Source organism: Ananas comosus, linkage group 3 (genome assembly GCF_001540865.1).
Source record: "Ananas comosus cultivar F153 linkage group 3, ASM154086v1, whole genome shotgun sequence".
In the NCBI taxonomy this organism is placed as follows: Eukaryota; Viridiplantae; Streptophyta; class Magnoliopsida; order Poales; family Bromeliaceae; genus Ananas; species Ananas comosus.
Window position 1 is genome coordinate 15884787 of NC_033623.1, and position 23353 is coordinate 15908139.

The following is a 23353-nucleotide window of genomic DNA, read 5'->3' on the forward strand; positions in this document are numbered from 1 at the left end:
ACAGTAAATATAGTACTATTTGTACAAATGAATATGAGAACATGGTACCAGTAATCAAGAAGAAAACACCTCCAGAGAGGCTCACAAAACCAGTCCCCTAGTGAAACGAGTGGGAACCGAAGGCGCCCATGGTAAATGCGATTGTTTGGATCGTAGCTGAAAAGAGTGGGGTACTGAAAAGAGTGGGGTACGTACTACTCTTTCATATAGCAGATTCTCTTCAACATATTTGGAGGACCCATTCTCTCTCTCTCTCTCTCTCTCTCTCTCTCTCTCTCTATATATATATATATATATATATATATAGAGTTAGGCTGGTATACTATCGATAACATGAAAGTCTCCGTACTACCAAGTTGTTTTTAATTATGTGGCTTCCAAATCGACGATTGGCTCCGTTAAATTTGATCTACACTATTAAAAATAGTTAGAAACTATTAAAAAAAAATGTCACTGTTTAGAGTAAGGTCAGTATTTTTGATTTTGCATTCAAGTTTTTTATCATTATTTTTTATAAGATTTTTATTTTCAGTCGTTCATTTTTAGACTACTCGTTTGATAGGTAAATGATGCCAAAAAATTATGAAATTTAGTTTTCAAATACTTTTAATAATGTAGATCAAGTTTAACGAAACCGATCGTTAATTTGGAAGTTGCATCATTGAAAATAACTTGGTAGCACGGAGGTCTCCATGCTACCGATAGTATACCATATTAGCTCTCTCTCTCTCTCTCTCTCTCTCTCTCTCTCTCTCTCTCTCTCTCTCTCTCTATATATATATATATATATATATATATATATCCTGCGTTCTATGAGCAAGACTGCTGTGCTCTCAGGAGCACGGAGGCCTCCGTGCTCCTGAACCGTTTTCAATGATGAAATTTTCGTCGATATATATATCCTGCTTTCTATGAGCAAGACTGTTGTGCTCTCAGGAGCACAGAGGCCTCCATGCTCCTGAACCGTTTTCAATGATGAAATTTTCGAATCGACGATCGACTCCGTTAAACTTGATCTAGCGTATTTGAAGTTTCTATAAAATAATTTTTGCAATTTTTTGATATCATTTACCTAATGATCGAAAGGATTCAAAATCAATCATTTTTAATGGTTGATATCTACCGTTTTCAAGTTTAACGGTGTAGAAGTATTCAAATTAGATGAAATTTTGATACAAAATTCTTTATACTATCTACAATAAGATCAATATTTCTAATCGAAAATTTTAGTGCTATATCATCACTTTTTATAGAATTTTTATTTTCAGCCGTTAAAATTTATTGATTTTGAATCCTTTCGATTGTTAGGTAAATGATATCAAAAATTCGCAAAAATTATTTTCTAGAAACTTTAAATACGCTAGATCAAGTCTAACGAAGCCGATCGTCGATTCGAAAATTTCATCATCGAAAATAGTTTAGGAGCATGAAAAGCACAGCAGTCCTTTTCTCTCTCTCTATATATAAATGCACTTACACTGACGCCAATTGTTCGTAAACACTGAGATTCACAGCATACCAATCTCTCTCTCTCTCTCTATATGCACTTACACTGACGCCCATTGTTCGTAAACACTGATATTCACAACATACCAACACACTCGTTGAGTCGTTGTTAAAGCGTACTTAAGATTCCGGCGCGCTCTTGATATAGATCAATAGGTCTTCTCTCATCTTTGACCGACCATACTCAGCGCAATTAGCTAAACATTTGATGATTGATACTTAAATATTTTTTTTTTTTAGAGAGATATTAAGTAGTATGATATCTGCTTTATTTATTTCATTTAAAAATAAACTTAGTTAGAAATGTGAATCAATTAAAATTCAAACTTGAAAACTCGGGTATCAATCACCAAACTTTTTGCCACTTGCTCTAGGACCGGTCGGTAATACTTAAAATTTTAAATTTGAAATTTAATTACTTTATATTTATAACCGAGTGAATTTATTTTTTAGAAACTAAAATAAATGAGATGTTTTACTAGCTTTCTCTCGGGGAAAAAAAAAAGTGCTCTCCTCTCTAAATGATCCAGAGAGTACAATTCCTAGCAATCCCACCTCTCTCTCTCTCTCTCTCTCTCTCTCTCTCTCTCTCTCTCTCTCTCTCTCTCTCTCTCTCTCATACTCACACAAAATTGCATCCTAAGATCGCAAAGCAGAAAATATTTGGTTTCAGTTTCCATTGAGCCCATATGCTAGCTATTTGAGTAGAAACAGCATCCGCCTATTTAAAACAAAGTCTAAATATTCTGCATAATAAAGGGGTTGTTTGCTTATGCTCTTGTTTTTGCTTTCCACAACATATACCTGGCTCTAATCAAGAGTTTCCGCTACAGTGAAAAATAATTAAAATGAGGTTCCGAGTCTAAAAAACAAAAAATCAAATTTATTGCATCTGACCAGAAGCAAATGATACTAGTACTTTAATACAGCACTTGTTATAAGTTATAACACACTGTAAAAACTTAAGCCACGGTACGTACACTTGTTTCACATGTTAGATCGAAAAGAGAATGGTCCCCTGGGGCAAAGCGGTCCTCCCCACCAGGGATCGATCGACTCAGTTGCTTCTTCTCTGCGCTTTACACAACCCCTATTGTGTTGTTTTGCTTAATTAGTTACTTGGATCAGAGAGAGAGAGAGAGAGATTATTGAGATTGAGGCACATGGGTGGAGCGTGAGGATGTTCCATGGAAGGAAAAAGCCAAACTCTGCAACAGTGTCTACATATGCTATTTTGGTCTAAGGCTGCAGGCTGCAGCTAATTAATAATAATGTCTTCTTGGGCCACCATCTATCCTTTTTTATCAATGCTGCTGCCACCGATGATCTGCTATTCATATTAAATGTACGGGCGCACCCAGTTGTCTCTCGTTAAGGTACTTTGCGAATCTCCTTGATTTCACTTCACTGAGCGATCATTGAATGTATATTCTCAGTATGGCCCTAGCTAAACACATTTGAATTTAAATTCTCCGGCCGTATGATATTACCAGCATACTACTATATATATTAATCATGAAGATTCTGACCGACCCTACGTAATTACGTACGTTGTTGGCTAAAGAGTAGTCTGATTATTATTATTATTATTATTAGTACCGAAAGTTTCAATTTCGAAATATGATGTGCGTCATTCACCTACTAAACTAGAGTAATTACTAACAGTAGTACGCTGAGAACATGAACAGTTTTAAACGAGAGATATTTGTAAGATCTGCCTAGTAGTAATTGCCCAACGGATTAGAATTGGTAACTAAGAATGCGGCCACGGTACAATAAATTAAATAGTGCCATACATTCATGAATAAAACAGACGAGTAAAACCAAAGCTAATTAATATCCTTTGGCACGTGGCAGGTTTGCCGCAGTAATAAACTATTGGGTGACCACTCTTAAATAGCAGGCGTACAGTAACACTATGCAGTAATATATAACACCTATGGTCAGATGTCTAGTTAATTTACTTGACTTAATTAAAGATAATAAAATATACTGCAATGAATCCGGCTACTATACTACTGATAGTACCAAGTTTTTGATATTATCGAATATTTTGCTGTTAAATCTACTCCTTGATCATTTCCACCGTTAGATCACATTATTCAACCAATCACTCATTCAACCCTAAGGGACCACTATCATTCTAACCTCACATCATTTTATCCAACTGCCGAAAACTCGATAGCACCAATCGTTTGGTGCTATCGAGAGTATAGTAATATAATTCTACTAGCTACAATAGTCACTAAACTATAATTCAATTGCAGTTGACTTTAATTTTTTTTATTGTTAAATTCTATTTATCACTTTTTATGAAAAGATAACATGCATGATAGCTGCAAATCTAGAAGATGATATAAATATTAATTGATAATTAGTAGTGGTATCACTTTTTAAAATGCTCTTTTTTATTTGTTACCCATGATCGAGCACACCAAAACATGCCGAGAGATAGTGTAAATAAACTACATGTTTGTTGAACAATCATTAGGGACCAAATTAATTAAGCAAAGTTTGTGTGCTATGATAAAAAAATACTCATCTATAAAATACTTTATTAGACCCTTGGTACGTCTGTGGGTAATTGGTTGTCCTTTGTTGGGTACTAATCAACTACATTAAGGGCCTGTTTGATTGCACGCATTTGCAACTACAATGCATTTGCAAATGCATATAACTTCAATTTTGGTATTTGGTTTAGTGCAATTGAGTCCAACTGCTACAGTTGCGACTGCACAAAAAAGTCCAAATACTATAGTTAGAATTACATCTGAATTGGTTTCAATTCCAAACTACAGCAGTTGGTGAGAAATAGGATTACCTACAAATTAGCAATAATAAATAAATAAATAAATAAATAATATATTTATATATATACTTGTATATGAATAAATAAAAATGCTTGTAAATAAATTCATAGCAATAAAACTTTTTAGGCAACACAAGATTTGTGTAAAAAATTAATTTTTAAAAAAACTAATTTTATTTAAAATATAAAAAATAAATTTTTTCTAAATTTTTATATAATGTGATTGTGTATGTTGACTTAATAAATTTTAACTAATTATAGTTGTACCGACCATCCCTAGAGCAAGTGGCAAAGGACTTGATGGTTGGTATTCGAGGTCCCAAGTTCGAATTCTAGTTGATTCACATTTCTAGCTAAGTTTATTTCTAAATGAAATAAACAAAGCGAATAACGTACTACCTATCTCTCACAAAAAAACTAATTATAGTTATTAAATTTGATAAAAAAAATGAGAGAATCATTTAAATTTTTAAAGTTTGATTTACATATTGAAATTAGATATATGAAAAAATTTAAATGTGCCAATTGATAAGTTGAAGAATTATTGAAAAATATAAAGATATTATACATATCCACCTATTTATTTATAAATAATAAGTTTAAATGATTGATAAAATTATACAATTATTTTATATATAGTGAAGGTGATATCATCAATCTATCTGAAAAAGGTGACGAGATTTATAAATAAAACTATCAACTTCACATTACTAAACAGAAAAAATACAACTGCAACAGTTGCATCTACATAAAATCAAACAAATTATGTGTAATTACAACTATTATAATTTTTAACTATATTGTATTTATAACTACATCCAACTAAATAACCCCTAAAATTAGTAATAATTAAATGCGTGAAATTTAATACTAATATTGAATCATTATTATTTTAAATTTTTTTTGTATAAATGATGCTCAATAATATTATATCACGAATAATTAATGTAACTCTGTTTCTTTGGTCCGTGCGAATAATGGTATGATGATGCTTAATATTAGAGGTCCGCATCTGTGTCCCCGACATGGGCCCATTCTCCTTTGAATCATCATCCGTAGTTCTTGCGAAAACCGAGAGAGAGAGAGAGAGAGAGAGAGAGAGAGAGAGAGAGAGAGGGAGGGAGGGACCATGACCTTGTCCATCTCCTATTCTCCTTGTGCATGTGGGTCCTCCTCCATTTTTCCCCACACTTTTGCTGAACCAGAAAAAGCTACTACTCCTTTTTGGCTCGGAAAAAGTGGAGAATGTATTAGTTATATTACTTATGTAATATTTTTAATTAATTTAATTATTTTATTAAATTTATTTATTTTGTTATAGGATTATTAAAAATATTTTTTTAAAAAAAATATAATTAACTAATTATAATAATATATATAAGGTGTGTTTGGTTCGAAGTCGGAATCGAAATCGAAAACGAAATGAAAATAAGCTGGAATCAGAATCGGAAGGACTCATTACTTCATTATGTTTGATTTGCCACCTGAATCGGAATCAAAATAAATTATTTTTATTGTCAGTGTTTGGTTCAGATAGTTATCAAAAACAGAATCAAATTAATATATCAATTTTACCCTTTATAATATATTTTAATTACTTTTAACTATTTTGAATACTCTATTTAAAATATAAATGAGTAACTTATAAAATAATGAATAAAAAGTTAAAAAAATTATATTTTATATTATTTAATATGAAAATAAACTATTTATTATTATTTTTATTGTAATAATTACATGATAATATATAAATTATACAAATTCTTATATGACCTTAAATACATAGAATGAATTAAAAACAAGAGACAAAAAAACAAAACATGTCTTATATTATAATTATAGTGTTCAGGATGATTTTTTTTCTTCTTCTTACTTTTTTTTTTTTTAGAAAAGTCCAAATTTCCATGTGACTTTTGTAGAATAAAAAAAATTAAAAACTAGATAAGAAAACAGATTAGAGGACAAAGTGGCGAAGAATTCTTACGGGATGAAGCTTGGGGAGATTACGACGGCGCGGCGGGGCGGCCAGGGAGAGACGAGTAGCGCGGGAAGAGTGAGTGTTTTTTTTTTTTTTTGTCGTACCGATAAAGGTTATTTTAGTATAAGATAATTAAGTCGAGATTCAATTTTTAATTCAGAGTACGAGGCCGGATTCGTTTCTATCCGGATTAGTCCATTCCCATTCCGAAATAGAAATGGAATAAGAATGAGATTACGGCATACCAAATATCTAGAATCGAAATAAATCATTCCGATTCTGATACCGGAGTTAATATTTAGTGAACCAAACACACCCATAGTATAAGTGATATACAGTAAAGTTTCTATCTTTACTGACCACTCACGTGCAACTTTTTTCTTTTTCATCTTTCCCTCCATTTCGATCTTTCAACGTGTCTATAAAAGTANATACAGTAAAGTTTCTATCTTTACTGACCACTCACGTGCAACTTTTTTCTTTTTCATCTTTCCCTCCATTTCGATCTTTCAACGTGTCTATAAAAGTACCTTGCTCATGATGTAAAACATATATAGAAGGTAGAAGGGGAGAGTACTTAAAGAGAGTAGCTAGGACTAATAGTTAGTAAAGCCACTATGACGCTCGAAGCGTTGCCATCAAACGAGCTCCCGGCGTTTCTCATCTACGACACAATAAACGCGGCCGCCGCTGCCGCCGCCGCCTCGAGCTCGCGCTTACTCTTCAATGGCAACGGCGGTATCACAGAGGAGAGTCCGTTGATAGGTGGCATGGCTGCGATGGCGGAGGAGGTGGCAGTGGCGGCGGGGGAGGGGAGGAGGAAGCGGCGGCGGCGTGCGAGGAGCGGGAAGAGCAAGGATGACGCGGAGAGCCAGCGGATGACGCACATTGCCGTCGAGCGCAACCGCCGCCGCCTCATGAACGAGCACCTCGCCGTCCTCCGCTCGCTCACACCAGACTCCTACGTTCAGAAAGTAAGTGTCTGTTTGACTCCACTTTTATCAGTACGGTGCACGTCGGATGTTGAGGGGTGGTCAATAATTAATGTATCTCCAACCACATCTAGTTATATTTCACTAAATTTGGTGTTGTTCCATTTGTAGGGTGACCAAGCTTCAATTGTGGGCGGAGCAATTGACTTTGTGAAGGAGCTGGAGCAACTCCTCCAATCTCTAGAAGCCCAAAAGCGAACACTACTGCAGCAGCAGCAGCAGCAGCAACAAAAGGGCAACAGTGACATTTTCCCCACAGCTTGTTATGAGAATGACTCCCCTCCCTTCGCCCAGTTCTTCTCCTACCCTCAATACGCATGGTGCCATCCTGCTCGCGATTACCCCTCGCTAGAGATCCAGCACCGGCCCGCGACGGTCGCACCGTCGGTGGCCGATATCGAGGTGAGCCTAATCGAGACGCACGCGAATATCCGCATACTAACCGCGAGGCAGCCCGGGCAACTCCTCAAGATGGTGGCCGGAATTCAAAGCCTCAGGCTCACCATCCTGCACCTCAATGTGACCGTTCTAGACGCCATTGTGCTCTACTCTCTGAGTGTCAAGGTATGCATCATATATATCTTATATATGCATATCTATATTTTGATTATTGAACTTTTAATCTGCGCGGCAACTAGATAGAGAACAAAATGTAGATTAAAAAAAAAACCTAATTGATATTTTTTTTTGAGAGATAAGTAGCACGCTATCCGCTTCATTTATTTTAGTTAAAAATAAATATAATTGAAAATGTGAATCAATTAGGATTTGATCTTGGAACCTCGGACACTAACCATCAAGTCCTTTTGCCACTTGCGCTAAATATGGTCGGTCAAAAAAAAAAAAACTTATTGATTATTGAACTCATAATCTGTGCGGAATGTGTTGTTGTGTGATTTTTAATTCGAAAGCGGAATCAAAGTTAGCCTGATAGTTGTGGAGTGTCAGATATTCTCTTGCAGCAATCTTATGTCTTTAAGTAGGCTTTAAGTAGGCAAAGACTACGGCTGAAAATGTTCTTAAGTAACCGATCGTTTCTAGAGCAAGTGGCAAATTAAGAGCTTGGTGGTTGATATTTGAGACCCAAGTTTGAATTCTAAATGATTCACATTTTCAGCTAAGTTTATTTTTAAATGAAATAAACGAAGCGGATAGCGTGCTAACTATCTCTCTCTAAAAAAAAATAATAATAAAAGAAGAAGAAAATGTTCTTGAGTACCAACAAAAGTAGATCTGGCATGTACTACATACTATTCCAAAACACTCTTATTGGTGTTTGATGCAGGCTTTATGAGTGTCCTAGGTTTTGTTGTTTTGCACCAGCAGGGGGACCCCCGAAAAAAAAGAAAAGAAAAAAAAAGTGACCTTTGGTGGTGACCTTTGGTGGTGCTGTCAACTTCCACATATCTTATTAATCCATAGTCAGCAGAGTGATCTTAAAAGATACTACATAGATAAATTTTAAATTTTCATTTTAGAGCTTTAGCAGTCACAGGCTCACAGCTGATATATTTCATGTGTCTGCTGGGTTGCTGAGAGAGAATCTCTGGGGAGAGAGAGAGAGAGAGAGAGAGAGAGAGAGAGAGAGAACAATTGCGATGACACCCTTCCCTGTTGCGTTTCACAGAGCAGTGGCTTTTGCTCTGCTACAGGGTGGGTCCATTTAACAATAGATGCTGTGCTGCTTTTGACCAGAAAAGGTTGATTGAGATGCTATTCTATATTTGGGAGATATTCATCCTTGAGTACGCTATTGTTGATTGGCATCGGTTTCCTTTGATATTACAGGTCTGAATTTCTAGGAATTACTTTATAGCAATGAAAATTTTTAGAAGGCAAATGCTTGTTGTACAGTAATATATATATATATATATATATAGAGAGAGAGAGAGAGAGAGAGAGAGAGAGAGAGAGTATCTAATTGCCTTTTCTCTCTACAGGTTTCATTTATTAAAATTATGAACTGAGCTACATGGGTGAGGTAATAGACCTTAGTCAGGACGAAAAAAACAAAAAAACAAAAAAAACAAAAAACAANGTACAGTAATATATATATATATATATATATAGAGAGAGAGAGAGAGAGAGATGGTTGAAGTATTTTTTTTAGAAAAAGGTAGTTTGCTACCCGCTTCATTTATTAAAATTATGAACTGAGCTACATGGGTGAGGTAATAGACCTTAGTCAGGACGAAAAAAACAAAAAAACAAAAAAAACAAAAAACAAAAAACAAAAAACAAAAACAAAACTAAACAAAACTAAGCGGCTACTTTGCCGAGGTGAATTTCTCCCACAAGTCCTTCAAGTACCTGATCTTATTGACCGCTAGAAAAGGACGAGCAGGCTCATTTCGTTTATCTTTCTAAATATCATATCGTTTCTGACCTTCTAAATAATCCACCAACAGGCTATCAGTCCGATCAGCTTAGGACGAGCAGGCTCATTTCTAAATCTTGAAATCCACTTATCCCAGATGTGGGACACTTCGTCACCCAAGTTTATCAATTGAATCCCCTCCAAGACTATTACTATTAGGAATTTACTAAATACGCATTGCGTGAATAGATGATCCACAGTTTTCTCTTCCACCCCACATAGTACACAGGCTATAGACTTCGTCCATCCTCGTTTAAGTAGGTTGTCCGCTGTAAGATGTCTCTTCTTAATGACAAGCCAGGTAAAGATTTTAACTTTCAACGATATTCTGAGATTCCAGATTTTACTTGCATGTGCATCCCTTGTACCCCCATCACTAAGGGTGGCATATGTCGACTTAACGGTGAAAGTTCCATCAGAACTCCACCGCCAAACCACTTCGTCCGGTCTCTGTTCTGTCTTGAACTTTGAAATTCTATCCTTGAGCTGCAGTATTATTAATACTATTTGAGCTTTTTTATTATTCAGTTTTTGACCGTTAAATTTATTTTTTTGCTAATTTTTATCATTAAATCAATATTTTTTTTTACTAACTACTACCAAATTTTGGGCGACCATTATCATTCTAATAATTTAATTTTTTATCGAAAAGTTAAAAACTGAATAGTAAAAAAGCACAACTACTATTAATAATATTTCAGCTCATCTCTCTCTCTCTCTCTCTCTCTCTCTCTCTCTCTCTCTCTATATATATATATAATATATCTCTTAAATTTCTTATATTTTCTAATATTTCTAAAACTTTTAAATGCTTGGTAAGAAATATTAACAAGAAAAACAAGTCCTACATGGAGTGTAAGATGTCCTATGTCGAGGTGTACAAATAAAATTACTCATTCTAGAATACTTTAACACCACCATCCAATCAAATATTTTTCTTTCTATTTCTACTTATTATTATTATTATTATTATTTTGTAACTTATTTTTACAACACAATTGTTTTTAGAATACAAAGTAATTTACTATCCATTGACAACAAGTTGGGGTTTAATTCCTAATTCTACTCAGCACGAGCAATTAATGTTTTTTGGTAGCCATTACTTTGTAAAAAGCATAATAATTAACCACTGGACTAGATGTTCAGTTCTTACAGTGAAACAACTGTTCAAAGAATCTTTTGTTGGTGACCACTTGCTATCATCACTCAAATGTCTTAGACCCAGACCAACCCTTTCAGTTTTGCTTATTTACAATTGTCAATAAAATACTTAACTACATCTTTCTGGCTACAGAATCTGTGTTACCGATATAAAATTCTAGGCAGCTGCTGGACTCCAATTTTCTCTGAAACAACAGTCTCCTCTGACCCGATTGGACCCTCCAGACCCTGTAAAGATTCTTCTGTTTGTCCAGTTTTCTGCGCCCTCAAAATTTTGTTTTCATTTTACTTTTTGTGGACCCTCATGTCGCGGACAATTTTAACATGTTAGCTAGATTATAATGATGATCAGATTCAATATATCTAATTTATTATACAACATGGTGATTGCAGGTAGAAGAAGGGTGCGATGTGGCTTCAGTGGACGACATTGCGGCGGCGGTTCACCACATCCTCTCTCTGATTAAAGCAGGGACGAATCTCGTGGACCGGTAGAACGCAACCGAGTTAGTAACATCTTATTAAGCTTGTTTAAGCGGGCCCATTGGACCGTCGAATGCGTTTCCGCGAGGTCGGCCCAATTATTCACTGACTACACTTCCATGGCTTCAGCCCATTGACGGCCCATTGGGCCGCCGTTGTAGATTCTTAATGGGCTGGCTACATTGTGTATGGCCCATCTTTATGTAACCTTGGTAACATGTTCTTGTTTCCCTAGAAATTTAATTAATGCCTTTGGAAGTGAGTGGTTACACAACCCCTCTTTGTAAAACTACTTAGAAAAGAAGTACCACTTTAAAAAAAAAAAAAAGAAGAAAAAAGACTAAATACTGATGATTTTTTCATTAAAACCAATTTGAGATCCTCCTAAATAGTAGATAGAGAAACTTCCAACTATTGTTTGTCGCCGTAAAAGCTTTTAAATTGGTTTTTTTTTTTTTTTGTGTTTTTTCTTATGAACACCTGATCACTACTTTTTAAAAAACAACCGATCTATTATATGTTTACCTCTTAACAAACACATTTACATGTTGCAAATTCATAGGGGCATCGGATTTATTTAGAACAAAAACATATTGTTATAGGGGAAACTTTGAAAGAAAAAGCAATGATCCATCAAAGTTTGATCATAAATTAAAATAAAAAACACTGCAACCAAACAACAACACGGCGCATGTCCACAGCTCTGATAGAAAAAAAAAAAATTTAAAAAGAGGAAAAAAAAGTGAAATAAAAAGGTTAAGTAAATGAATACCTAAAATTCGAATGACCTCCCTCAACGAGGAGGGATATATAATGTTTTTACGATGGACTAAACCACGTCTGTTACGATTTTCATCGTACACAATAAATTCAATTTTTTTAAAAATAATAATAATAAGTTTGAAGGTCAAATTTAAATTAATATTACTAATTAATGTTAAAAAAAAAAACTGGGCCCGAGACAAATCTCAGGCCGTCCATCTCCCTCTGTGAAGTGTTGGGCCTTTTCCTACTTGGGCTCTACAGAAGCCTACTAAAAGAAACATGGGCTCCAGTTTCCGTGCTCCCTTATCATCAAATCATGCATCACAAGGGTCTCATACAGGATTCAGCAAAACTAGGGAAAATCACTGCCTACATCTGGTTCAGAACCAGGGAAAAAGATCCATTTTTGCAGTCTCAGAAATCATCCCCTGCTATCAGCAAAGAAAGAGAAGCCAATTATCTGCCAAAGAGACCACTGAGAGCAGATCTTATTCTCAATCTTCTAGTTCTAATATATTTACAACCACATACTCAACATATCTAGCGTAGTTGACTAAAGACTTGTGATTGATACCCGAAATTTCAAATTTAAAACTTAACTGTTTTACATTTTTAGGCGACTTAATTTTTAATTACCATCTTTGTTTTTCTCTTCAAATGAAACAATGTACAACTGCTGTGTTTTTTTTATTAATTTCTATGATCCCTCACTTAGCATGAAGCTATGTCGAAGTTCTGAACCAACGGGCTAGTGTGAGAACCTCACTGGTGAGACGGATAAGATTCGAACCGGTAGGCCGATTGATCCCCTATCTAACTGGTCTAATCCCTAACCACATAATGATGATGCCTGCATTATTAATTATTCTACAAGGATGGCATGTCTACATCATGCATTTACTACTGCAGTGCAGTAGCAGCTAGTAGCTCTCATAGATGAAAGAAGATTAATTAATTGAAACGCAAGAGATACTTTGGGCAGGTAAATTACAGCACCAAATATCAAATCTCACTGGTCCAAATGATCTATCAACAAATTATCAAATTAATATAGTAAAAGCCAACTAATAAATGACTTATGCCAAGACATTGACCTTGATTGATCGAGTACAAGTAATAATGCTTCCTACCCAACATTTTTTTTTTTTTTTAATAGCCTATGATAAGATGACAAAGACGACAAACTACTACTTATTCTCTGTAGAACTGTATAAAGCACTTGCATAGGAAAGTAAGTAAACATTTACTAGTTTTTGGCTTGGCTTAAGTTATTCAATCCATAATTGGAGACCCATGTGCTTGTGCCGCATTTTATGTTTTGCATATGCAATTTTGAAAACCAATAGGCCCTTGCACTAAGGCTTAATTTGGTATTAAAATCTATCTGGCGCTATAAGATAATTAAAATAGAGTTGGGATAAAAATATGTAGGAATATATTTCTACGTTTTTCGGTGGCATCGTAGAAAATATATTATAACTGATTTATCGCGATATACGAAACGCAATATTACGTACTTACGAAAATAAACAAAGTATTTTTTTATCGTATTTTTTTACCACACGTAGTGCAATCTTTTCGCAATATCAAACGAAACCTAAGTCATGTGCTGAGTTGCCCCAACCCAAGGGCATTTGGTGAGGTGCTACGGTCGAGTGGTTGACAAGCCACTGATCGGAGGCGACTGTGAGTGCTTTCATCAAATGGACTGTTTAAGCTTAAAGTAGAATCCAAATGGAGAGCTTAATAAGAAAACAAAGTTAGGAAGAGAAACAAATAAAAAGAAAACCTAACACAAAGACGCTAAAAATACTTGTTTATTAATTATAATATAGGAGCTAGCGGTGGCAGGGGGCCCAACAAACCAGTGATACAAGTCATAAAAAATTATTTCAATTTTAAGGACCATAATGAGAAAGTAACCTGTCACTGTTCCCATCAAATACCAAAACTTACTTAGCCCCTTTTTTTTTTTTTTTTTTTTCGGACCACCTAATTGGCTTAATACCATGATCTTCGGCCTTAGAATTTGGGGGCATGCAAGAAGGATTGAAGAAATTGTATTAAGAGAGAACCAAAAGAAACCACAGAACTAATCCAAAATCTATCAAATATCCACAAGACCAAAAACATGAGCAATGCGGGGAGTCACTCATACCTTTTAGAGCAAACAGAGAGCCCTCCTTACCGAGAGAGATCGGAGAAGAGAATTAATTTCCTCTCATCAGTGCGGAGAGCCATTCGTCCCAATTGAATTGAACAGTTTGAGAGCCCAAAAAAATATACGCTTCCTCCCTCCCTTTTGAAACAACTCTGTAAATTTGTAACTCTATGCATCATGCGGAGTATTATGATGATCCTCTTCTTCATATGGGAAGGGTTGTGGTAAGTTTCTTTTCCCTTCCATGGGTAGTGAAGCAGAGTCTCCCGCTCGGGGCCGACCGCTTCGTCGGCTCGGGGCTAATAACGCAATGCAATGCCCTGATCGTGCTACTCTCCTTACTATTCTCCCCCGCGCACCGTCTCGATGAGCAGCCGCCGCCCACCAAGACGCCGTTCTCCTTCGCTGCTGCTAACAGCTCGTCCTCCGTGCTCGCCTGAAGAACATCCGCGATCGAGACCTTGCCGCCCCGATGATGATGATGAGAGTCTGCAGAGAACGATCGCCTCGTAGGTTGGATGCCATCTTCCCCGACTAATTCGGTGATGTCGTCGTCGAATTCTTCTAAATTGCGTCGCCGATCCTTCGGTTCAGCGCCATTTTCAGCGTGGGCCTCACAGTCGTCGTCTTCTTCTTCTTCGGCAGCGGCAGCACTCTCCGATAATGAATTATCTTGGACGATGATAACCATCTCATTCTCGTTCCGGCCTGCTGCGAACGGCTCTCTAGGGTCGGGGCCACGGCGGACTGAGGAGGTGGACGAGGCAAGGAAAGCAGAATGAGGAGGACGATGTTGGCGCGATCAGAGAGTGGCGTTGGATGAGGACTTGGCCAGGGTGTCGATGCAGTGGAGATGGAAGCGTGGCCGCACTTGGGGCGGCGAAGGCCTCGCCCTCGCGAACTCGCCTGAGCAGACACAATTCCGAGCCCGTCGCACGAATCCCCCCTTCGTAGCGGTAGACGGTGATCTTGCCGATGAGGGCCGTCGTCAGAGGCGTTGGAGGGAGACGTGCAGGAGGAGGAGGAGGCGTCGCTGCGCCGAGGCGGCGCTGTCGTCGGCGACGTGTGGGGGGAGGGTCGGGGGCCGAGAACCAGGGCGGAGGGCCCGGGGCGGCGGCATACTTGGACGATGTGTAGTATAGCTGGCGGAGGAAGGCGGCGCGGCGCGCCGATGATTGGCGATCGATGAGACGGGAGAGAGTGGTCTGCCCAGACGACCCCTCGTCGGCCAGCCCACCGGGGAGGCGGCCGGAAGATCACGTAGCCCACTGCTGGGCGTAGATGCTGCATACCCCTGCGAGCAGTCCCTCGCGGCTTGCGTACGGAACCCACGTTTGTCCGGCTCCCGCCGTAGAAACGACGACGCCGTCATGGAACGGAATTATCTTTTCTCTCTCTCTCTCTCTCTCTCTCTCTCTCTGTATCCTGAGTATCTTCTGTCTCGTGCTCCAGGGCCGGAGCGGAAGTCGTTACTTACTTATGCAATTAACCTAGCTAAGTAAAATAGGATAGGATCTTTCTTTGGTGAGTTCTGGGCATAATGATTGGGGTAGAAGAGACGGGGGGCGAGGAGATTTGTTGATCTCTTGCTGGGGGGGCACTTTTCTTGGGGACTGTGAGGAGTGATGTGAGCGGGTGGGAGACTGAGAACCGAACGGGAGAAAAGAGATCCTGCTCCTCCTCTTTGAAGGGGGTGGTATATTTTGAAGAGTGGATCGAGAAGGGAACAAAGTGCTTGTTTGCAAAGCAAAGTATTACGACTATACAACAGAGGTGAGGTGAGGTGAGAGAGAGAGAGAGAGAGAGAGAGAGACAGAGAGACGAGGTGTTTGGCCTTTGCTTTTGTTTTGCGCTTCTTTTTTCTGCTGTTCCGGTCTCTCTTTCCTCTCTTTGTCTCCTTCTTTATTATCTGTGGTGGGGCGGGAGAGAGCATCACAGATGATGACACAAGTTGTGGGACAGTTGACTGCGGATAAGAGCACGTAATTCTTACATCTTTCTATTTCAAAACCTTTTTTTTTATACTGATCTAATTATTTTAAAAATATTTAAACTTTTTAACGAATGAATATAAATTTGCATTCTTTTTGTGAAATATACAAGTAGCATCTCTCTTTAGGGGTAGTGTTCTGGGCACGCCAACTTCTTCAGTTAATTGCACATCACTATTGGAAGCAGAGGCTCGTGGAGAGCATTACAATTAGACGTAAAAAAAAAACTTCTAGTTTCTATGCGGAAAGCCTTTTCTTTTTTTAATAAAAGAAAATTGCAGTACCTATGTCTTTGATTACTACATGTACCTACAAGATACCCCAGAAATACCCATAATAAAGAGTTAGTGCTGTTGTATACATAACAATAGCTGTTGAATGGTAGACATAACACCTAATAAAAACACCATTTTTTTAGCGTTAAGAAAAGAGTGATTTCGCATACAATATATGACATCAAACTAAAAGTTACATAATCACTATCAATAATATTTTTTTGGGATTGTTTGTGATGCATACGCGGCATTAGTTTAAAACTTAAGCATCTTATGGAAACTTTTCTTTCCAGAAGAAAAAGGGGGTAGTTAGTAAAGGTTTAATTCGGTGGCCAACACTGAAGTTCTCTCTCTATTTCCAAGATGGTTTGCTGGTTTGATAGCTTTCTTGAGAAAATCCCCATGACTTCTTTATTAGTCAAACTTACTCTCTCAAGAAAGAATGAGAAGAACGTTCAAAATTATCATCATTGAAAATGATACACGACATTGAAAATAACAAAAAAAAAAGTTGATAAGGATAGTAAAAAAATAAAAACTGTTGGATGAATAAGATGTAAAATTTATACATAATCTAGGATATCGTTTAATTTGGGAATAAGCAAAAAATGGATATTTCATGAATAGATATAAATTGAAGTATAAGCAGGGATTAGATCAATTTTGCGTTTGGATGAAAATTAGATTATTCCTAGGAATAAGAAAAATAACGTTCGGTTAGATAAGATGGAATAAGAATTAAAGTGGGTAGTTATAAATAAAAATTAATGATATTACCTTTTTTTATTATATTTAAATTTAAAATTTTAAATTATATATATTTTTAAATTTAAAATTTTAACTTTTAAATTTTAAATTTGAAATTAAAAATTTTAAATTTTAAAATCTCAAATTTTAAATTTTAAATTTTAAATTTTAAATTTCAAATTTTAAATTTTAAATTTTAAATTTTAAATTTTANTTTTTTTATTATTAATAAATTTATAATTTTTAAAATTCTACTTAAACTTAAATTTAATAAAAATAATATTTTATAATATTTAAATATAATTTATTATAAAATGTATTATAATATTTAATATTTAAATATAAATAATATGTATTAATATAGTACAATTAATAATTTTATTAATAAAAATAATATATTATAATATATAACATATTATATTTATATAATTTAGTTTTAATTTTATTTATAATTTTAATAAAGTTTGAAACTAAATATTGGAATAGCACTATTTCCAGCAAAATAGTGGAATAATAAATTCCAAGCTATTTCGAGATAGCCGGAAATAGTAAGATTTGACCGGGATATAATATCCCGGCCAAAAATTGTTTTGTTTGGCGGAATAGCGGGGATAACTTTTGTTATCCCCGCTTATACTGCCAACCAAATTCCTGCTTATACCGCCAACCAAACGGGGCCTTAAAGATGTACATTCAGCGTTGCCACCAAAGGTGAAAGCTCCACTCTGATTAACAGCCAAACAAGTTGCTCTCTTGGTTAGTGACTTTACCAGCATAGCAGTGAAAGCAAACCCTGTGTGTGTGTGTGTGTGTGTGTGTGTGTGTGTGACATGATAATAAGCTATTCCACCATGATGTTACTTCACATTTACTTAATCCAATTCCTAAATTAATCCATCAATGATTAGGCACAAAATGAAATTAAAAAACTCTTTTAAATTTTAGAAAAGCATCACTCTTGGCAGGGAGGAACTTCAGAGACGTCACCGTTATTTATCCTACCAACTAAAAGACGTGTCACTCAAATACAAATCACATATTGTAGAATTTCCTTTCTTGTTGCTGCACATATATTAAGAATTTAACTAGACTATTATTAATAGCACAAAATTATTGATGCTATTGGGTTTTCAACCATTGGATGAAAAAATATGCAATTAGAATAATAATGATCCCCGATTAGATTGATAGTAACCTTATAAATTTGAATGGGTGGTTAATTGAATAGTATAATTTAACGGCTAAAAATGATGAAAGAAATAAATCTAACGGTAGAAAATTCGATAGCATGCACCAAGCGCTTGGTGCTATCAACAGCATCCTAGCCGAATTCCATATATTAATTCCCCAAACTTATTTCGTTTAACTCAAATGATTTATTGTGGATATGAACCTAACAAACTTCGCATCTAAAGAAGAGAAGTAGATTAACACAAGCAAAGGGCATGGGATGATTTAAGACTCAGCCAATAATCTCTCAATTTCTATTATAAATGAAATTACTTCAATTATGTAAAATTATTTTTTTGTAAAAAAAAATAATGATCATAATAGCCATTAGCAATTAATTATTCCGAAGATGCACATTTCCTTTAAGCTAAACATAGTTAGAATGGTACCAATCATATCTAACGTAGTTGACTAGAAATTTGATGATTGGCATCAAAGATCTCACGATCGAAACCTAATTACCTCACATTTTCAACTGAGTTTATTTTAAAATAATTAGGATGATAAATTTTAAAAAAAATAATCATTCAGTTAAACCAAAAAAACAATTTACTTGAGTAAGATAGCTCAAGTCAAAGAACAAAAAGTAAATAAAAAGACATTACTTAAAAAAGTATAAATTTCAATTAAAATGGTCTTCATATTTGGAAAAAAGAATCATATAAGAAAAATAAGTGTTAGGTGTACCAATATCTTTGGGCGAGTTATCCGACCCCAGGAGGAAAGAGGGGCAGCATTGTAATTTACGGAGAAGGGCAGGGCAAATACGTAGATGAAGGTGAGATGTGGATGGAAGGGGTTGGGAAGTTCGATTCGTCTTGAAAGGTGACGGGCCAACAACCTGTAAGATTCTGACAATAACAAAAGCAAAAGATATAGATACAGAAACAATACACATACAATACAAATGTATATACAAATAAATAAATAAAAGGAGATGGAAAAGGGAGTTGGGTGTTAGTTGTTCCTATCTTAAATATTGTAGTGCAAATAAATAATAATATTCAAAAGCATAAGATAAAAAATACATGAAGACTCTGAAGTAACGTCGTAACTTTACCTTTTATTTTATTAGCACCCTCAACTTCCGATTGTTTTAATTTAAAATCATCCACATAAACTACATAAAATAAAGTAAAATTTTGTTCGACAATGGTTTAATTGAATTTAATAGCTTTGCAAGTCCTTGTGTCCAGTTTTTTCGGTCAATAATGTTTCACTCCAAATGAAGTCTGAACAACTAAGTTTCAATTTTGAAAGGGAAAAAAAAAAAAAAAATCTAACTCCAACTGCTAAAATGACTCAAATCAAGTGAAAAAACTTGAAGGTGTAGTAGAAAATATATAAAATTTTGGGTCTATTGCAAAATGATCTATAGCGGAAGAAAATCTATTATGTAACACTTACACCATATTATCAATAACCAGTCAATCATATTTTTTTAATAAAAAAATACAAGAAAAAATTTAAAATATTTTTCTAATAATCATGATAAGATTAGCAAATTTAACAAAACAATTTGATCAGTTGAAAGATGCCACATCAGCAATATAACTAGTGCATTTTAGATTTTTTTTTTTTTCCCTCCATTAGAGACTGGAGAGTGTCCTTTTACCCCTTTTTTTTCTCTCCTTTAAATGCAGAGCGGTTAAAATGAGATGAGTGGGCTCGACCCATGTAAACCTGCCAAATGTTTTAAAATTATTCTTTTTCTGGGCAAAACGATGTGAGACCCACATGGATTACAACTCTTTGGGTGAGCCCAAAGAGTTTAATTAGTGTATAAATTTTACATTTTATTCATCCAACAGTTTTTCTTTTTAATTAGTGTGTGATGACTGATGAAACAACAAAACCGGAATAACCCAACAGAGCAGCAGAAGAGGCTTGAGAGCGAAGAGGAAACAGCATAGAACAAAGGCTATACACAAAGTTTAAAGAAAAAAGAAGGAAAGATGACACCACCTTGTTGGGTTTCTTTTTCCGAAAGGAGGCAGCTGTTCCACCATAGGCATAGAATCCTTTTGGCTTATTATCTTCTTTCGACAATTGCTGACCTGTTGATTTTTCAGAAAATCCAAATTTAAACATTAGCCCACAAAATGCAATACACAAATACACAATATGTATGAATGTACGTATGCATGTATGTATGTAACAATTCCATATAAATTCTTCATAGAAACCTGAATACCAAATCCAAATCAGCAAACACCACTGAAGTGAGCAGTTCAGCATGATAGTCATCTTTCTAATAAGAAGTAGGTAGCATCAAAATTTTCAAACTCATGGCGGCGAAGAAGGATCACAGGATTATGACTCTTGACAGAATTTACTAGTTCCAGAAAGAAAGAGAAAAGGTATATCATCAATTTAATATAAAGTTTTTTTTTTTTTTTTTTTTTTTTTTTTGGAGACGCAGAGGGGCCGGACAAGGTAAACATTCAGTTCATTCCTATGGCTATTAAAAGCGGAAAAAAAAAAAGAAGTCCAGATTCATACCAAACTTGGCTAAAATCTTTGGTAAGCTGGAAAAGCATGGGGTGGAGCCAACTGGTCTGGAAATAGATGAGGCAATTCCCGCTTCTTTAAACTTTTCCCTTCTCGATCAACAACTGGAGAGGCCGAGGGAGTTGCTGAGGAAGGCACGGCAGGGAAGTGGCCCATAGCTCATGGCATAGTAAACCAATACGCAGAGGTTCTCGTACTTGCAAGTAAATAAGTGATGATCCAATGGGATTTGCACGAAAATGATCGCGACACGACTGTTCAAATAAAAATCGGAAACTCATTAGAAAGTAAGATTCTTCTCAATCATGTACAGAGTATACACCTAACGCACTGTTAATGACTTAAATAAGGTGGGGTCCTAGGGCTGTTCTAGGTCGATCGGAACGACAAGTTTGGCCACATTTCTCTAGTCATGATGTATTAAAGGATTCAGCAGCGGTCGACAAAGCATAGAATAACAAGCCTTATGCATCTCGAAGGGTAAGGCACTGTGTTTCAGTGCCGGCCACAAGAACGGTACCAAATCGGGGCAAAACTGAAGGCTTGTGGAGTGCAGGCACTCCAGCACAACTCGCATCAGCAACTATCATTGAAATTGATATTCAATTCTAATCCCATTCCTTCTCTCGTGCGCATTTAAACAAATCAAAAGTAATGTCAACTTCATATTAAATTGTTCAAGTGCCAAATTTATTGCCCCGGGATTTTTCATATATGCCACCAGTCACCTTGATATTTTTTGCGCAATCATTCTTATCATTCCAGACCTGATTTGCCACTCTGACCCTTTTATGGTGTACAAGTTTCCGATGTAGAAACAAGCATCAGAAAAGGCAAGGGAGAACGGGAGAATCCAAAGCCAAACTAGTCGGAAAATATGTCAGCTACAAGATGGGGAGCAAAAGATTGAATTATGCTTCCCATTTTCAATCAACACTACATTTAGCTAAAGAAGTGGCAGAAAATATAGAGGAAGAAAGGGGAGGGGGCCCATGCCCATAGCTTATGACATGGTAAACCCATACACACAGACTCTTGCGAATTCCTGTGCTTATTCCCAAATAAGTGAACCTGTGAGTTTTACTAGGAAAATGATGGCAGCGTGACGGTTAAATGACAGCAATTGGACAGTTCTTGTGGAAAAAGATTTCATCAATCATGCACCTAGTGCATACCTACTGCACAATTATTGTAGTTAACACCTAAATGAATGGTTATCTGCAGACCAATCAAGTGGTGATTATATTAGATCATTTGAAAGCACCAAAAAGATAAACTGGCCAGGTTTTTATAGGGCTAAAGTAGCTGTCAGGAGAACATGAGAACATCTAATTAAACCGGCAATTCAATTTTAATCACAATACCTTTCTTGTCCCACTAAACTACAGTAAGATAATTATACCCATCTGCATCAATCCAATGTACATGCCATAACTTTAACCTCAATCATTTCCTAACACAATCAATCCAATGTACATGCCATAACCTTACCCATCTGCATCAATCCAATGTACATGCCATAACCTTACCCATCTGCATCAATCCAATGTGCGTGCCATAACCTTACCCTCAATCAATCCAGTGTACATGCCATTACCTTACCCTCAATCGCCAAAAGCAACAGAGCAAACCTGACGCTTTGTATGTCCTGTTCTAGACTTTGATACTATAATTCTCATTAAACTTGCTGAAAGTTAGGTCAGGTTAGTTTTGAAAAGAAGGCAAAGATAGCCTGCCATCTATGCAACTATTCTACGATGAATTTAAAGAACTGTTTCTACCAAAATCCTTAAATGATCCCAGTTGAGCAGAATCTTTACCCATACTGGCCCCGGTACAAAACTGCCATGTACATTAGATATTTATCGGACATACTGAATTGCAGTAACCTTGCCCATACAAGTTAAAAATAACTAAGTAATGTTACACCTGATATAAGATACATACTTCATGTATAGGCATTTTAGCAATTACTGAGTAACAGGACACAACACAACCACCATATGGTGCCGTCAATTAGATTTTCTCAATATGGTACTGCATATATGGCAAAGCCTTTTGTAAGCTACTACTATCGATATAAAGTGGCTCAAAATGGCTTGCTTCCTGGCAAAACTTTGACAATAAATTTTTCTACTAGTTCTCAACTGTTATACGACATCAAAAGTTATGTGATGGAACAAGCTAGAATGATATAAGCACACAGAAAAAAAAAAGTTTTTGCCATTGTTGGTAGTTTCGTTGCTCTTTCCTAAGAGCCTTTTCGTAGCTTAATTCATTGCCCAAATGAATGAAGCAGGTTGAGGCATCTTATCTGTATCTCTTTGCCTCAAAGAACAAAAGCAAAAAAAAAAGTCTGGTTATCCA

The 23353-nt window shown here is 36.0% G+C and overlaps 2 protein-coding genes and 2 long non-coding RNA genes across 10 annotated transcripts; 2 read left to right on the top strand and 2 right to left on the bottom strand.

Moving 5' to 3' along the window:
- Positions 6831-11564, top strand: LOC109707707 (transcription factor bHLH96-like). 4 transcript variants are annotated; one of them, XM_020229195.1, is made up of 3 exons: positions 6831-7267; positions 7397-7849; positions 11217-11564. In XM_020229195.1, the coding sequence occupies exons 1-3, from the start codon at positions 6911-6913 to the stop codon at positions 11316-11318; spliced, it is 912 nt and encodes a 303-aa protein (XP_020084784.1). In that variant the 5' UTR covers positions 6831-6910; the 3' UTR covers positions 11319-11564. The 4 variants fall into 4 exon arrangements, with proteins under 4 accessions (XP_020084784.1, XP_020084783.1, XP_020084786.1 ...); XM_020229194.1 differs by lacking the exon at positions 11217-11564 and adding an exon at positions 10957-11210; XM_020229197.1 differs by lacking the exon at positions 11217-11564 and adding an exon at positions 8571-9115.
- Positions 13873-14961, bottom strand: LOC109707709 (E3 ubiquitin-protein ligase Os04g0590900-like). Its single transcript, XM_020229198.1, has one exon. The coding sequence runs from the start codon at positions 14921-14923 to the stop codon at positions 14438-14440; it is 486 nt and encodes a 161-aa protein (XP_020084787.1). The 5' UTR covers positions 14924-14961; the 3' UTR covers positions 13873-14437.
- LOC109707710 lies at positions 15778-21733 on the bottom strand. Of its 4 annotated transcripts, none has more exons than XR_002215563.1 (5): positions 21715-21733; positions 20978-21240; positions 20441-20532; positions 19163-19326; positions 15778-16198 (listed from the first exon to the last, which is right to left on the bottom strand). It is a non-coding gene; the product is annotated as an uncharacterized LOC109707710 (long non-coding RNA). The 4 variants fall into 4 exon arrangements; XR_002215564.1 differs by lacking the exon at positions 21715-21733 and adding an exon at positions 21507-21680; XR_002215565.1 differs by lacking the exon at positions 21715-21733 and having other exon boundaries at positions 15778-16141; positions 20978-21409.
- LOC109707711 lies at positions 21183-21699 on the top strand. Its single transcript, XR_002215566.1, has 2 exons — positions 21183-21273; positions 21349-21699. It is a non-coding gene; the product is annotated as an uncharacterized LOC109707711 (long non-coding RNA).

What these genes read in the sequence shown, in the direction of transcription:
- LOC109707707 (XM_020229194.1), top strand. Translation starts at nt 6,911, where the DNA reads ATGACGCTCGAAGCGTTGCCATCAAACGAGCTCCCGGCGTTTCTCATC. An exon ending in CAGACTCCTACGTTCAGAAA is followed by an intron (nt 7,268 to 7,396) that starts GTAAGTGTCTGT and finishes TTCCATTTGTAG; the next exon opens with GGTGACCAAGCTTCAATTGT. An exon ending in TCTACTCTCTGAGTGTCAAG is followed by an intron (nt 7,850 to 10,956) that starts GTATGCATCATA and finishes TTCTGGCTACAG; the next exon opens with AATCTGTGTTACCGATATAA.
- LOC109707709 (XM_020229198.1), bottom strand. Translation starts at nt 14,923, where the DNA reads ATGGTTATCATCGTCCAAGATAATTCATTATCGGAGAGTGCTGCCGCT.